This window comes from Lingula anatina, chromosome 3, assembly GCF_051362555.1.
Source record: "Lingula anatina isolate TDL-2025a chromosome 3, LinAna3.0, whole genome shotgun sequence".
NCBI lineage: Eukaryota > Metazoa > Brachiopoda > Lingulata > Lingulida > Lingulidae > Lingula > Lingula anatina.
Window position 1 is genome coordinate 17,070,625 of NC_141769.1, and position 16,469 is coordinate 17,087,093.

Genomic DNA, 16,469 nt, shown 5'->3' on the forward strand with positions numbered 1-16,469 from the left:
AATCTGTCTCATATGTGACGTGGTCAATCTGAAATCCAGTTAGAAATCCCAGCCATGAATGTGACTGCGGTGAAAGATTGCTTCTGTTGTCTCACCTAAAGCAATGCATGTCTTGATGCTGTCTCACTGATAAGACTGATATAAAGCAAGTGAACAGGTCTCTTTCGGAGGAAGTATTTTGCATCAGAATCGTACCCCAGCTAAAGTTTATTGCATTACTTCTTGAAGATATCATATATAATCGTGTGGAGGCAATTAAAGTGTACATAGTTTTTGAAACTTTCAAAAAAAGTGTAATACATTTGTACATTGAACATGTGTAAAGCGGACCACTATATCGTCTGTCCGATTTTAAGCTAAATACCCCAGCATTTTCTGAGGCGTTGAAACAAACATATACTCAGTGTCTTTCAAAGATTTACATTTTTTTTGAGTTTTTGAGGCGGTGAATCAAACTTATCACATTTTGACACCGAAGGAGATATCATATCTGTTCATACTATTGGAATGTTGATTTTCACACGACCTGGAGGTCGTTAGTGATACGTGTGTTGATACAGAAGCCTGGTTGTTTTACATTTTCTTTCGTTCCCGGGGTGGGGGGTGGGTGGGAAGAGGGGGGGGGGGCTGGAAAGGCAAAATACAATTAAGCGGAGTCAACCAAATCTTGTGAATGTGTTTAGTTTAGGGGGCCGGGGGGTGGGGGGGGGGTGGTGGCGGATTAGGACTGGGGCTTTTAGGTTTGGATAGGTATGTTCTGAACAAAAGCACATACACTCAGGGATATGGTTTGACCCATTTTCTTGTAAGAAATAGGACATATCTACCATCGCACAGGACAAACCCGAACCCAACGTTATCACGTTTGTCAAGGGCAAACAGCGGAGACCCTGCAATCAATGGAATCCAGACCCCCTTGAAGTAGTGAGGCGTCGTAGAACACCCCACCCCCATTTTTATAGAAGGGGGGGGGGGGGTCATTTTGTTTAATTAATTTCCGTAAAAAATAACATTTTGATTCTAATAGTAGGTGGGAAGGTGCTGATTTCATCAATCGTAGAACACTCCACACCCATTTTTGTAGAAGGAGGGTTTTGGATCGTTTTGGTTAATCAATTTCCATAAAAATAATAGTTTGATACTAATAGTAGGTGGGAATGTGGTAATTTGATTAGAGTATTAACGTCGTTATTCACGTTTTTATTTACATGGAGACCTTTGTTTTATAGTCTTTGTGTAGTATTTTCTGTATCATCTTTCCTACCCAAAATTAAAGTTAAAGCAATAATAACTCTTCGTTTCGGCCAAAAAATGAATTTTCCTGGAGTAAACAACAATTTTCCCATACTTACCAATGGTTAATGAATCCATTTTTACATTCAAAGTTAGTCCCTGGTTTTTTTCTAAAAAGTTTGGTTTTTTGTTAAAATCTCTTAAGAGAATTTAACAGAGTATAGCTATCAATGGAGGTCACGTGGTCTGAAGACAAGCTCAGATATCAGAATAATAGCTACATGTATAACTGCTGTTTTTGTGGTAAAACAGAATATATTATATTTCTATGAGTTATTCACAAGGTTTTTATTGTGAAATATACATCTCATACGAAGAGTTATTATCACTTTAACTTGCCTTATCAGTTTAGTCTATTTATAGCCAACTTTGTCAATAAAATAGCGTGTGTTATTATATGATAACTGAATGGCGGTGCAGAGTAATTTATTTTATGTTTAACGGTCTGAGTGCCTTTAATTTTACGATTCCGAATAATGATGAAATTATTTTTAGGATTTTATCACTGCGAACGTGAAGAATTATAATATATGTAGTGCCTTCATCTAAATGTTTATCTTCAGTAACATCCAAATTCTAAATTTTTGGATATGGCGTTTAACTTTCAAAGCATTAATAATGAGCATGCCGGTATCATAACCATCATGGATTATTAGCAAAATGTATGAAGTTCTGTACATTAAAAAAAAAAAAAATAAAAAAATAAAAAAAACGGAAGAGCTTATGCTTGCATTTGGCTATTGTAATGATGTCTTATTCAACTACAGGATGAATAAAACTGATTGCTCATTGAAACCTAAAATTATTATGTTTGGCCTAAGTGAGCTTCTACGTAAACTGTCAAAGTGTCAAGAGTCCAAGACTGTCAACATTTGCAACAGGAGAAGGTTGAGCGTTCATCATCACCATGGCAACCAAAGCATTGTTTTTATTACTGGCCATCCAGGTAATATTTACCACTGTTTTTTTTAAAACTTTTTGTGTTTTACCAATTTGCTAGATGTAAGCACTCTTCCTATTGGTCAGGTATGGTTGCAAAGTCTTCTGGATTGTAGAAAACGCATGCATCTTGATGTTGGGTGTGTTTATATTTAATAAAAATGTCCTTAAAGGCAATTTTTGAAATCATGTGAATGAATTATATGATAATGAAGTTTGGATAAAAGTCATCATATTTGAGAAATGTGATTAAAAAACAAGCTTTAGTGCTTTTCATGTATTTTCAAAATGACTGTAATGATTAGAATGATGTTGATGATGGTGATGAAGAGCTTTCTTGTGTCAATTTTGTGTCCTTAACGCTGATGGTGTATAGTCACCGTTTTTACATGGCCCCCTGCCAACGGAAGAGGAGGCCATCTTTACATCAGTTTCGGACGTTTGTTTGTTAGTGGACATATTATCCAAAAAACAAAAACAAAAACAAAAAATCTTACAAATTTTGATCAAAAGTTCAGCATTACTCAGAAGTGAAAGAACTGATCAAACCTTAATAGAATCAGGCTTTCCTCATATTTCTAAATCATTTCTTTTGCTTGGCAGCGGTTTGCGCTTTTGAAATACTGTATAGTCAGTTAACATGCACGTCTCCTTTAAATGACATATTGCATCAAAAAGTACCACTTTGGGCATTCAGGTCCTAGCTGCGACTCATTTTGCCAGTGGTGTCAATGGCCAAGACAGGATGAAATGGTTCAGGGCAATCCTGGCGAAGGTTGACACTTATTTTAACAGCCAGGGTAAGTGTATCTATCTATTTATTTTGTAACAGCACGTTTTAGGTTTCTACTGATCTAAGATTTGAACAGCATCCTTTTATTGGCATAAACTGAGCTCGGGCCGGGAAAAATTTGTGATTCCAACAACTTTTTGTCAATGTTTGAAAATTGGCTTTTCTCGGTCAAAACTGTATGTGCATGTGAGTTATGGACTTGCAGGAATTTTTTAATTAAAACAATTTCAAGTATCATTTATATTAAGTTGTGATCTTGTCTTCCAGATGCCAATACCCAAAGCACCGTCTCTGTACCTTGTGAGTTTCTGAATGCGTATGCCCTGCCCGGCGGATCAATAGATGTCAAGAAAGGATCGGTACCCTTTCCGATTTCTATCTATTGTTTCTACAAGCAATAAAACCTTATTGTCCCGCATAAACGCTCGAGAGGAAGGCATAGCATCATCTGCATAGACATGCTTTTAGTAGTATATTTTAATATTAAAATTAAAATTAGTAGAATGAAATTATTTAAATGCATTGTTTTAGCTAGATGACTGAGAGATGTCATAATTGGGTTTCTCGCTAAATTGCTTTCAGCTTAAGTGGCTTAGATGCCTGGGACGCCTACTAAAGCTGCTAAACGATAGTTACCCCCTATCACCTTCAGTAGGCGTGACAGACGTCTAAGCCGCTTAAATTAACTGCAATTAAGCGAGAAGCCCCTTGGAGATAGTTCGACCCAAAGTTGGTACGATAGTCTCTGGGAATGGTCTCTTATTTACATTGTACAACTTCAAATCTCTTTTTTTTTGCAGGTGGACATACGCTGCGAGGTTGGAAAACAACTAAACATCGATTCACCCTCGACTAAGTGCACCTATTTAGGCATTAGCCCCAGCAAAAAAAGCAAGCGCAGTGCTCGCAGTAACGAAAGGCAAAAACGAGACGGCAACAACAACCAGTTTAGCAGCTCCGAGATGAGACAGTTGACTGCACGTTTTGGTTCGAAGCTGCCAAAATGCGTCGGTAGGTCTACTCTTAATTTTGCTGATCAATTTATCATCAACAACTGCAATTTAGTGTTATTAATGTTTTATTGCCGCATTTACAAAAGTATCTGCACCAATTAATGCGCAGTGCAAGTAATCACATTTGGATGCTACAGAGATTGCCAGATTGTACTGATCGCTTAAGCGACACACTTTTAGGGTCTTTAGCCGGTGTAACGAAACTGATGGTCAGTGTAACAGAAAGTTCGCCCTCCTTTTAGTTATAATGGTCAGGGTTGACCTTAATGGGTGAAAATCTAGGGCGAGGCTTACCTGTATAAATGAATGGCAAGCGGACTCTATCATGGGGGACTCTCTGTAACGTTACACCGGATCTAAACAAAATGCGCACAAATTTGTTACCTATTAAGACTACATAACTTCTTCAATTTTGGCATTTTAACAGATATCCCAGGTTACACGGGCTGCTATGAAAACACGTTCGACTTGGACGCCGTACTGAATTATATGAACTTTGCCTACCACCCGTCCTCTGCAGCTGACTGTGTCCAGTTCTGTGGTAACCATGGGTTTACTCTTGCTGGAGTTTACCAGCACGACGAAGGCAGTGATGAAAAGGACCGGTGTAGATGTGGAACAGGTATGCTTATTTTGTAACCTTGTTTCTGGTTATGATAATAATTATAAATCTAAAATTTGAATAGGTTGGGGTAAAGAGTAGAAAAAAAAGATGGGTCGTCATATTAAAAAATTGCTTAATCATTGATTAAAGTACAATTACTACACAAAAGATGATTAATTTGTAGAACTGGAAATTACAACAGAAATAAGAACTGAAAATTAAGGTTGATTTAGGTCCGAGATGAGAACATTTGAAATCTTAACAAAAAATATGAGTGGGAATTTTTTTAGCAAAAACATAAGTTTTCAGGTCCATAGTCTTAATTTTAGATTACTGGGTAGAAGATAAGGACGATGATCACCTATCGATTTATGTTCTTCATTTCGCCGAGAATTTTTCGGGGTATTCTTAGCCATTTTCAGACCTTTAAATTTTTTCATTTGAATAATTTTTTAAAATGAAATTGGATTTTTCATTGTCTCTTTTCTTATGGTGGCAGACGAAAATAAAACATCCTTAGATCTCTTTCGAAACGTTTTATATTTTTACCCTTTTTACTTATTTCATTTTCCTTTACTTTCAAATAAGTGCTTACGTTAGAAGATAAATATCTGTGAGAAGGAATGATGTCACCTTGAGGGGGTTTTCTCTAAGACTGGGTTCCCATCCCCAGATCGATCTTATAGGATCGGACCATCTCCAAGGGATCTCTCGCTAAATTGCTTTCAGCTTAAGTGGCTTAGACGACTGGGACGCCTACTAAAGCTGCTTAACAGATAGTTAATTACCCTCTATCAGCGTCAGTAGGCGTGACAGACATCTAAACCGCCCAAGTTAATTGCAGTTAAGCGAGAAACCCCTCGGAGATAGTTTGATCCAAAGTTAGTACGGTATACGTAGTCTCTGGAAAGAGTCTCTTATTGTTAAGGAGAATCGAGTCTAAATACCTCTAGTTACGTTCTAGGACAGTTCCCAGGAAATGCTGAGACTTCCAAGAATTGTGACAGACTTTGTTTGAAAGACAAAAGTCAAATATGTGGAGGGAATAAAGAATTCGCAGTTTTTAAAGGTATGAACAAACAATTTACCGTTTTATGCATTTAGAAAGCTTGTTCAGAGTGCCTAGGCATGTAGTGTTATAACAGAGGTGTTGTGTGTTCAAAAACAAAAATACATAAATAACTATAATACATAAATGAATAAAGTGAAAAGATAAATAAAGCTGTAATACACACAGAAATATTTATTTACTTGTGCTGGTGATAATAATAAACTTTTTTGCGCCCCATAGAGGTTGCCATTTTATATGTATAATGTTTCTGTATCTGTCTATGCTAATATTACATTTTCTCCCAGTTGGGCCTTATATGGCTGTGTATGGTCCTAAGACCACACCAACCACAGAACAGCCGACAACCAGGAGTACCACGGAGAAACTGCTTACAACCACCACCCCTGAACCCACCACAACCAGTTCAACCACCACAACCCCTGAACCCACCACAACCAGTTCAACCACCACAACCCCTGAGCCCACCACAACCACCGTAACAACCACAGCCAAGACAACCACTGAGAAACTGGTTACTCCCGATCCCTCCAATGTCACAAACACAACGCCACCTCCAAAGGGTAAGTCATTGTGGTCAACAGAAACTTTCTGTCGTGGTGATGACGTATATCTAAGCTAAGTAACTGGTGCGCCAATTGTCGTGTAATTACGTAATCATTGATTCAGAGTGATATAGTCTATATCAGTAATGGCCAACACTTTGAAATAAATCAGTAAGTTTTTTTTCCATTTTGCATTTTATTCGCCTCATTTTAAAGTGACAAAATGAACGTTAGACCTTCGTAAAGCATGAGAACAATTTCCTGAAAACTTTGAAGGTTCTTCTTTTTGAGCAACTCTCATCTCGTAATTGAGATGAAAGGGTGGTGATTCTCACTGGTAACAATAAATGTAGAAATTAAGGCCTCGAAAATGTGTTTATGGATTTTGTTTTTCACAGATACTCAATAAAAATTTGCCTTGGCACAACACATTTGTTTTTAAGAGCTAAAATGTACAGGCGGATCTTTCTAACAAAGCTATTTACCCTAGAAAAGGAGGGGGGGCGTCATCATTGAACTTGTTTCTGTCATTCTTGCTCATTTATAACTGAATAGAGTGACTGCCACACTTTGTTCGAACTGATCTCCAACACAGTGCGAGTCAGTACCATTCCAAACAAGATAATGCTCCTCTGTTTGATCTGTTACAGACGCGTGCGTTATCGGGGGTAAATACTACGCCAAGGGAGCGACCTTCAACGACGGTTGTGATAAGAACTGTATCTGCATAGATCCACCCCACGTCTTCAGGTGCATTGAGAAGTAAGTAGTTGGTTAGGAATGATGCGAACACTGGCATAGCTAGAATTGTGCTAAGGGGAGGAAGAAAAGACAAATAAAATACGGTTATTTTTTCCATAATGTGTAGAGAAAAGGTATGAGGCATTACGGGGAGAAGGGGGGGGGGCATCAAAGCTCCAAGGGGTCGGGGGGGGGGGGGTACAAGCTCATTGTGTCACCCGTGCTGGACCCTCCGTTGCTTGTGATTAATACTTGTTACCACCATTGCGTCTGTTTCTAGCGTACAGGCGAATTACATAATTATACCACATAGCGAAATAACACCAACACTGACTGTATATCCATCTTAAAATTGAAGTGAATGCCGAATGGCCGAAATACTGAAATTCTTGAGAACTTAAAAACCTCTTTTTACTGGAATTTCAGCACTATATCGGGTGGGAAGGTAGAGGAAACGCTTTATTGCTGTTTACTTTTAATGATTGAATGCACTTTCATATTAGTAAATAATAAACAATAAGATCTTGAAATTTTGCATCCTCTTTCCCTCTAGGTGCTACCAGTGGAATAAACAGTTCCTGCCGCCAGGTTGCCGTTTTGTTACTGTGCCAAATGAGTGTTGCCCAGGCCTCGTGTGCGAGAATCCGCCCACTGTTTTGGGTTGACTTCGCAGCAACAACGCTCCCAATGGTCGTTGACCAATAAAATGTATACGTTATGTTAACGGATAAAAAAACACAATCATGACGTATGTTAAGAAAATCTTTGCAATAAATGCATTGGAATAACGACTTGTACAGAGTCATGGACGAGACAAGCACGCCAATATTCACGTATAAATTAACTGCAAATAGAAGCAAGTGATTTTGTTATTGCATTCAGTGACATGGGCGAATAAACAACTGTAGAGCAAGAATGGAAAACAAACGTGAAATAAAGAAACATTGAGAGAAATGTAATTTTTGAGCTATTGTTTTTCTTTTGTTGAATTCGTACGTTTGAGTATTGAAAGGTACAGTACATGTAGTGTCAAAAAAAGGCGACGGTTTAATTAATGCGTATTTTGAAACAAATCAAATCATTTCACAGTTCGGGTTGATAACTTGACAGCGTGAATTAAGGCTGATTCCCTTTGAAATAATCGGTGTACGTAGATCGATCCAACTCCACGGGGACTCCAGCTGAATACACCCAGTTAAACAGATTAACACGCCTCCTCCTTGTGTTGAGTATAATACAGAAAAGCTGGTTACTATACGAGTACGTTGTAAGCAAACTAATTTTTAAACTGATTGCATTAAGCAAGAGTCCCTGCGGAATTGGATCCATCTACGTAGACCAATAGTTTCAATGGGAATGAACCCTGAGTAATACAGAAATATATATAAAAAAAACAAAAAACAAACTTACTTAATTTATATAAAGATACAATAATCTAAGATTTTGTATCACTGTGAATACAGAGCCAAATTGTGTTTATGTTTTTATTTCATTTTGTATTTGAAAGGCCCCATGGCCCCATGACAAGTTTAAAATGTTAATTTGATCTGCCGTTAATGATATTCCTTATAAGGGATCTTGGTTGCTTGATTAAAAGGCTATGTATTATTTTTTGTTTCAAAAGATAAGTCCAAATGGTGAAAATATTTTTATATTATCAAGGAGCTTATTGAAAGACCATATGTCTTACTTTATTAGTTTAAAAATTAAGGTCAAGGTGACACTAAATCGCCTTTAAATTGGTTCATTTCTGGGCACAAACAACGCTCTTGTTTGTCACCAGCATCAGTGCCCGACGAATAATACTTACTTAAACTTGGGTCATGGAGAGCTAGACCTACGTGTTACATAATTTTCTCGTGTGTAGCCACGTGCTTTTGGTTCTGCCGGTTTGAGCGTTCCTCTGTTTCCACCTAACGTGTATAAATATGTCGGTGAGTACTCTGTATCAACCCACTGCCATTGGTAACAATGCTGTCGACGCGTGTCCTCGTTTGCTGCTTTGTGGTACGTATCCATGGATTTCGTGGTTTAACATTATAAAATGAACTTTTAATAACGAACTATTGATACGAGTGTACATTTACAATGTAAGTGAGAGTAATCTTGTTGTATGATTAATAATAATTTTTGGAGTAATTTTACAAAAAGGGACCGTGTGAGTTACATCAAAGGCACTTCATTTCGTGTTGCACATGCGTAACTGTTTTAGATTACTTTTTAAGGACTGTTGATTCATTTTTATTTTGGTGAAAATTTAGTATAAAACAGCAAAAACAATAGGGCAAGTCAAAATTTTACACAGAATGCGTCATTTACTGAAGTAACTGAAATATGTACCTTTACGTGGAAAATGAAAACTGTCAAAACGGGATTCACATCACTGCCACCATTCAGCTTTGTTAAATAACAGTAATATGTCAGAAACGATTTCACATACGATATCCATAAGTACAGCTTTAAGCTATGTGTGACAGAGTCTTAAGAAAAAGGCCCACAGCTGCGCGAAGATGAGCTGCAGTGTACAAGTGCATGAACAACTCAAACTGGCGCTACCAGATAAAACTGTCTTTTTTTTTTTACAATCTTCCAAGGTCAATAATTAGCTGTTTTGTGGTGTTTTCAAAGCCGTCTATTTTTGCAAGTTCCCGGTTTTTTTTCCGTGAAAGTACTAACAATCACAGTTTATATGTAGCTGTCTACTTCTGCAAGCTCATGGAGGTCCATGATTTTGTCTTTCAATAATAAAAATTAATATGTGGATGGACCCTCGTACTGGTACGTGTCCTTTTGCATTGCAGCTACATTTTTCTCACACACACGCATGGGGAAGCTACTGGAGAGATCGATACGGAGGCTCCAGTGACAAAGGTATAGTATCACCTAATTGAGTTGATTGGTTGTTTGAGGCGCACACCTGTCAAAAGAGCCCATAACAAACAATTGTATAGTTTCGTCGAATCATCCATCGAACATGTAAGGCAAATAACAGTTTATTTGCTTATGTATACATATGGATGTTCCACCTTATGCTGAATGCGAACGTGTACTCGGGAAAGTTTAAACATATAATTGTACATCACATTTATTAAAATAAAATGGCGGAACTTCCCCGTATACGTTTCAACATTTTTACTAAAAAGTTCTGCGCTTTTGGAGACAAGACAACCCCTGTATACACATAGGAATTACCTTAACATTTCATTAAAGAACGATGTACATGTATTTCCAAAGATCAATCAAAGATCAAGAACTCTGATTCGATTCGTATAATTCTATCTTTACTATAGGTGTCTTCGTGTCCGAATTCATAAAGACTTGTGTATTAAGTAATAAGGTGGACGCGGCGTAACTTGAAAGTGTAATCGTATTTGCCATCTGCGGCTGTCTCTAAAATTCCCATAATATTCACTGTTCTATGTTTGCATTAAATTGTTACAGCGAAGAAGCATAGGCCCTACAGTTGGTTCAAAATCTGTATTTGCCAGAGACAATTCCGCGTAGTAGTAGATTATAAAGGTTCCTTGAATTATAATGGATTACTTTTGAATTGTATAAAGATCTTGTGTTTTAGACTTTTTCTATTATTCATCTATTGTGCCTTACGTTGTCTTGCTTTGTTTTGCGATGTTATAATCACAAACTGATGAGCAATTAAAAGACCATTCCCAGGCCCTATCATACTAATTATGAATCGATCTCCAAGGGGTTTCTCGCTAAATTGCAATCAACTTAAGCGGTTTAGATGTCTGTCACGACTACTGAAGCAGCTAGGGGGTAATCAAAATCATTCAGCAGCTTCAATAGGCGTGCCAGACATCTAAGCCGCTCAAGCTGAGGGCAATTTAGCGAGAAACCCCTTAGAGATTGATCGACCCAGTCTTAAGGTGCTGTGAGAAGCGTACAGTATGAGTGTGAAGCTAATATCAAGCGTACGACATTCTCGCATGTTAGCCTGTGCCGACCCATAGCTACAAGTGAGAAGAGAAATGTAATTTTGATGTTGCCGATCTAAGCCATTTTGGTTATCAGTGCCAAAGAAAAATCTTTGAAGTGTCCTGGTCCTATTAAAAGCCATGTGAAAATTATCTTTGAAACCATCTTACTTTAAGATGACGACGAAAATCCGTGCTCGAGAAGATACTACGGAAGCGTTCCTGATCCCACCGACTGTCGGAAGTATTTGGAGTGTCGCGGTAGAGCTGTGTCGGGGCGTCTCACGTGCAAAAATGGAGAAATCTTTCACAAATATAAAAGATGTAACACGAAAGAGTCCTCTGTCCCTTGCAAAGGTAAGAGAGCTTGTTATTCGCTTAACCAAAATTAGTAATAATGTATGTAAGATAAACGAAATGGTATACTCTTTGTATGAGTGTGCGTGCATGTGTGTGCGTCCGAGTTTGTGATATCCATTCTTGTGTGCATCTTCATTTCTTTCATTTAACGCATTATACAATGGTTTGACATTTTTTCTCGAAAGTGAAAACGACTCCTACTGTTCCAACTTCGAAACCGACAAAACCGACAACTTCACCAGAAAAATTGAACACTAACTCCGAAAATACAGCCAGGTGGGGTAAGCAACCTTGACTTTAATTGACAACTTTATCAATTCTAGAGTGTTCATTGAAAGGCATATGTGTGTATTTTGAGTAGTATCATTGCAATGCATTTATTTAAATACCTAAATGCACCAATAATTTCTCGTCAGTCCAAATGAGATTAAAAAATCAGTGTTAAATTTAAGGAGAAAATGAAAGAAATTCGCTAAAATACTATTATTTATTATTTGTATTTTAAGGTTTCAGTGATAATCCGTGCAGATTTGTACCCTTTGGCACTGCTCCCGACTCGAACGACTGCCGCGTGTATTATACCTGCTTGAGTTTCATCGTGACTTCAAAACGGACGTGCACAGATGGCAAAGTCTTCAATCTATTTTGGCAATGTTACAAGGGCGATCCCACAACTCCTTGCAAAGGTAACACATTGGGGGATTGCTTTGTAAATTTGTTATAACGAAATAGTTTACTAGGGAATCAGCCGCTATTTGGTTAACATGCTGGTCATTTATAAACGACCCTGCTTATTTTAAGTTATTAATCATTGCAAATGTTAACTGATTTTACATTCCAATTGCTAATCCATTGAGATATAGGGATGGATATAGGTAGGACACTATCTTTAAAAGTCAAGATTTAGGGTAGGCACCGGCTACCGACTTTACACTGTATGGTCTAGAAAGATTTACCCATTGTTGATAAAGTGGCAATTTTTATTGAACGGACACGTAAGTTATACGTGGCTCATATATCACCATCTTTCAAGCTCAGCTCCATAGCTCCATAGTCAATATCTTTGGCGCTGGGTAACTGTGGATAATCCGGCACTTAAGTTAGTAATGACGCTGTCTTACACGTCACGGAACTTCTGGTCTCCATTCGAATGTTGATTTTGAGCGCATCAATAGTTAAGGATTTAAGCCATTAAGACTGTACTGTATCACCACAGAAAATAACCCAGAGGGGAAAGCTTATAAAATATAGGCCTTGAGAATGTGGTGTTGTTCTATCCTGCTGATAAATCACAGTATCCATGGTCACTTGTCTATATGTTAATTTTCTTAGAAACGATAGCGATAATAGAATGGATACATCTTTTTGAACCACCCTTTATTAATCCGAAACCAGACAGGAGGCTCACATCATCACATTTATACCTACACGTCAAAGTAAATAAGACTATGGGTAATGGCTTTCGGAAAAAAGTTTCACATTTTCCGTCGTGAGTATTATAATTAATTCTTTGAAATGTTTTGATAATACATCAATTATTTTCAGGTGATCAAAAGGTAACAAACACGCCAGTGGCGCCTAAAACGCAATCGACAGTGCCGAAGACTAAACCGACAGTCGCTGCAACCAAACCAACCACTACCTCTAAAGCAACTACTACGACCAAAGCAACCAAATCAACAACAAAGACAGAACCTGCAACCACAACAGCCATGACAACAACCACAACAACGCCTACAACAACAACAACAACCATATCTACCACCACTACAAGAAAACCAACAACAACAACAGTAACAACTCCTAAAACAACAACAACAACAACGCCTACCACAACAACAACAACTGAACCAACAACAACTGAACCAACAACAACCACAACAACGCCTACCACAACAACCACAACAACGCCTACCACAACAACAACAACTGAACCAACAACAACTACAACAACTGAACCCACAACAACCACAACTGAGCCAACAACAACCACAGCTGAGCCAACAACAACTACAACAACTGAACCAACAACAACCACAACTGAGCCAACAACAACCACAACAACTGAACCAACAACAACCACAGCTCAGCCAACAACAACCACAACAACGCCTACCACAACAACAACAACTGAATCAACAACAACCACAACAACTGAACCCACAACAACCACAACTGAGCCAACAACAACCACAACAACTGAACCAACAACAACCACAACTGAGCCAACAACAGCCACAACAACTGAACCAACAACAACCACAACTGAGCCAACAACAGCCACAACAACTGAACCAATAACAACCACAGCTCAGCCAACAACAACCACAACAACTGAACCAACAACAACCACAACAACGCCAACAACAGCCACAACCACAGCCAAACCTACCACTACAAAAATTGTACCAAAAACCACAACCACCGTAACTGAGCCGCCAACAACTACAACCACGCCGAAAGACACCACGTCAACGAAACCACCAGGAGGTAAAGGACGCCATATTTTCTCTATATATTCACGTTATTACTATGACAAATATAAATGTCTAGATAGATGTGTATCAGATATTGTAATTGTAACGCTACTGAAGGCTTTTACTGCCATCTAGTGTTTTTGATTTTATGTGCCTGATTTGAAAACGTTGTCAACATGATAGTTAATTGATAAGTTGATACATGATTTGCACGGAGGGAATGGTCTAGGGCATTAAGATTTTTATATTTTCTTTATTTTTATTCCCATGCAGGGTCATGTTTCTATAATGGAAGATACTATGCTGTAGGCAAAACGTTTGAAATCGGCTGTGAAAAACGATGCTTATGCGAAGATCAGGACACGATTACTTGTGGAGAGAGGTAGGCATTATAGTACTGTATATTGTATCTACTTGAAAATGTTTAGATAACTTGGCTCACAGGCTTCTTATGACACAGTTTACACTATAGAAAAGCAAATTGACAATATACAAATGCTGCTATCTTACGCACATCTGTTTTTTCTTGTTGTTTACGTTCGTTTTTAGTTTTTTTCTAAACACGGGTCATCTATAAAAATATAAATATTTATGTGTTCTCATTAACGCAAACAATAGCATGAATAAATAACAACATAAGTATGGAAATTTGGCCGGGGACGGCCGCTTTTACTGAAAGGTCCCGTCTTGTAAAAGAAATGATGCGAAGTTATTATATAGCATTAACTAGTATTGAGTTATAAAATTACGTAATGATATGGTATAAATAATAAATATACAAAGAAATAGTACACATATTTTCTATTTACGGGGTTGCAAAGAAGCCAACAGCATTAAGCATAAATCAGTTGATTTGTCTTACAGATGCTACGAGTGGAATCTTGACACGTTACCCGCGGGTTGCCGGCTCATTACCACCGAGGGACTGTGTTGCAAGAGTGTCCTTTGTGAAAATGGTCCCCCTATAGGGTAGAGACCTCGTGGCGGCGTCTTAGCTACTGCCGGTGTGACGATACTGAGGGTCCCTGTAACAAAAAGCTAGCCTCTATATACTTATAATGGTTCGGGTTAGCCTGACCTAAGTGGGTCAAAATCCAGGGCGAGGCTTTCCTGCGCAAATAAATGGGAAGCGGACTCTCTAGCATAGACTCTCTGCCACGTTACACCGGACTAAGGATTTTCTAGGGTAGGGTGGGTTTAAATGAAGTAAGGGGTGGGGTGATCAAAGATGAAAAAAAAATTATCGCCATTAGTAGTACATGTATGGCATATTTGTATGAAAAGAAGACCCAGAAAATAAAAGGACACGTGTTCCAAGGATCCGCTAGAATATTTGTCATGAAAATACCTGGGGATTGATTTGAAAAATACAGATTACACAAAGCATCCGTAATATTGTGGTATTTATTTTTACCAGAGGATATCAAACCATTGGATAGAAAACAGTTGCAAGAGTAAAACAATTCCTTTGGTAGGGAGAGTGACCAAATGAAATGTACACATGGCATAATTTTGTTGATATTAGATATCGCTGTTGGATTTTTTTCTTTTTCATGGCACGGGTGAAAAATAAAGCATTTCTGCCTATTACATTTTGTTTACCAGTTATGGGGCGGGGTTTACAATATACTTCGGTAGTCAAAGAAGTTTTTTTAAATTTTTGTTGGAACAGACGTATTGATATAAAACAACAATATCAGTCACACTCACTGACTGGAAATCTTTGATTAAGACTAGGATTCTAAATAAAGAAAAATAATAATATCAGAAAAATAATTCCATGAAATATGTAAAAGGAAAGTTATGCACTTGTTATTAAAGACGATGTCGATTCTCATATCAGTTTTTTTCTTTATTTCAGTACGTATCTGGACAATTTTAATTAAAACAATTTAGGGGCTTCTAAACATTCTATCATTCCTAAATGCCTATATTTTTGATTATGCAAGAAACTCGGGGACTTATTAATCCAAAACAACATATAAAACAAAAAATCAGACATATAAAATGACTTTCTTGAGCATATGCCATAATGAACCCCTTAATAATAATAATAAAAATAATAACGATGAAGTTGCTCGGCGCACACTACAATTATTTAGTTGACAGGCACATAATTAGAGAAGATATGGTTCGACAGCTAAGCAACGCAGTTTACTATGGGATTCTTGCTCTCAGAGAAAATGGCCAGAAACGAGCAGCCATTGCCAGGCAATTCAACATTGATCAGGGAACCGTTAGTAAAGTCCTCCAAAGAAATGCTACAACAGGTGCACCTACTCCAAGACCTCGACCAGGGTGTCCTCGTATCGCAACAAGAAGACAGGATCGCCTTCTACTTGGACTGTGCCGTGCTGGTCATACAAAGACAACTAGTGTCCTCATAATAGAGTGGCAGAATGTCATTCAAATGCCCGTTTCAAGATCCCTCGTGAACAAGCCGGTTGTTTTGCACGAAGACCAGTACGGAAACCACTGTTAACAGCAGGCCGTATACAGCGACGTCTGCAATGGGCTGGGGACCACGTTGCTTTGCAGCCAAACCACTGGAATCACGTCGTTTTCAGTGATGAGGCCAGATATGGAGTTTTAAAGGTTGACGGTCGAATCTGTGTCGTCCGACGTGTACGAGAGGCATAAAACGATGATTGTGTACTGCCTAGGGTGCAAGCAGGGGGTGGTAGCGTCTCTATTTGGGGA

At 38.2% G+C, this 16,469-nt stretch overlaps 2 protein-coding genes across 2 annotated transcripts; both read left to right on the forward strand.

The window, feature by feature from the left end:
• Nucleotides 1-2,058: 2,058 nt before the first annotated feature.
• LOC106162577 (uncharacterized) lies at nt 2,059-7,954 on the forward strand. Its single transcript, XM_087009908.1, has 9 exons — nt 2,059-2,239; nt 2,930-3,032; nt 3,293-3,384; nt 3,826-4,036; nt 4,466-4,660; nt 5,607-5,711; nt 5,999-6,274; nt 6,907-7,018; nt 7,551-7,954. The coding sequence occupies exons 1-9, from the start codon at nt 2,201-2,203 to the stop codon at nt 7,660-7,662; spliced, it is 1,245 nt and encodes a 414-aa protein (XP_086866034.1). The 5' UTR covers nt 2,059-2,200; the 3' UTR covers nt 7,663-7,954.
• A 4,203-nt stretch (nt 7,955-12,157) lies between these two features.
• On the forward strand, nt 12,158-14,868 carry LOC147762980 (uncharacterized). The gene is made up of 4 exons (XM_087008001.1): nt 12,158-12,167; nt 12,838-13,782; nt 14,043-14,151; nt 14,634-14,868. The coding sequence occupies exons 1-4, from the start codon at nt 12,158-12,160 to the stop codon at nt 14,740-14,742; spliced, it is 1,173 nt and encodes a 390-aa protein (XP_086864127.1). The 3' UTR covers nt 14,743-14,868.
• The last annotated feature ends 1,601 nt before the right edge of the window (nt 14,869-16,469 follow it).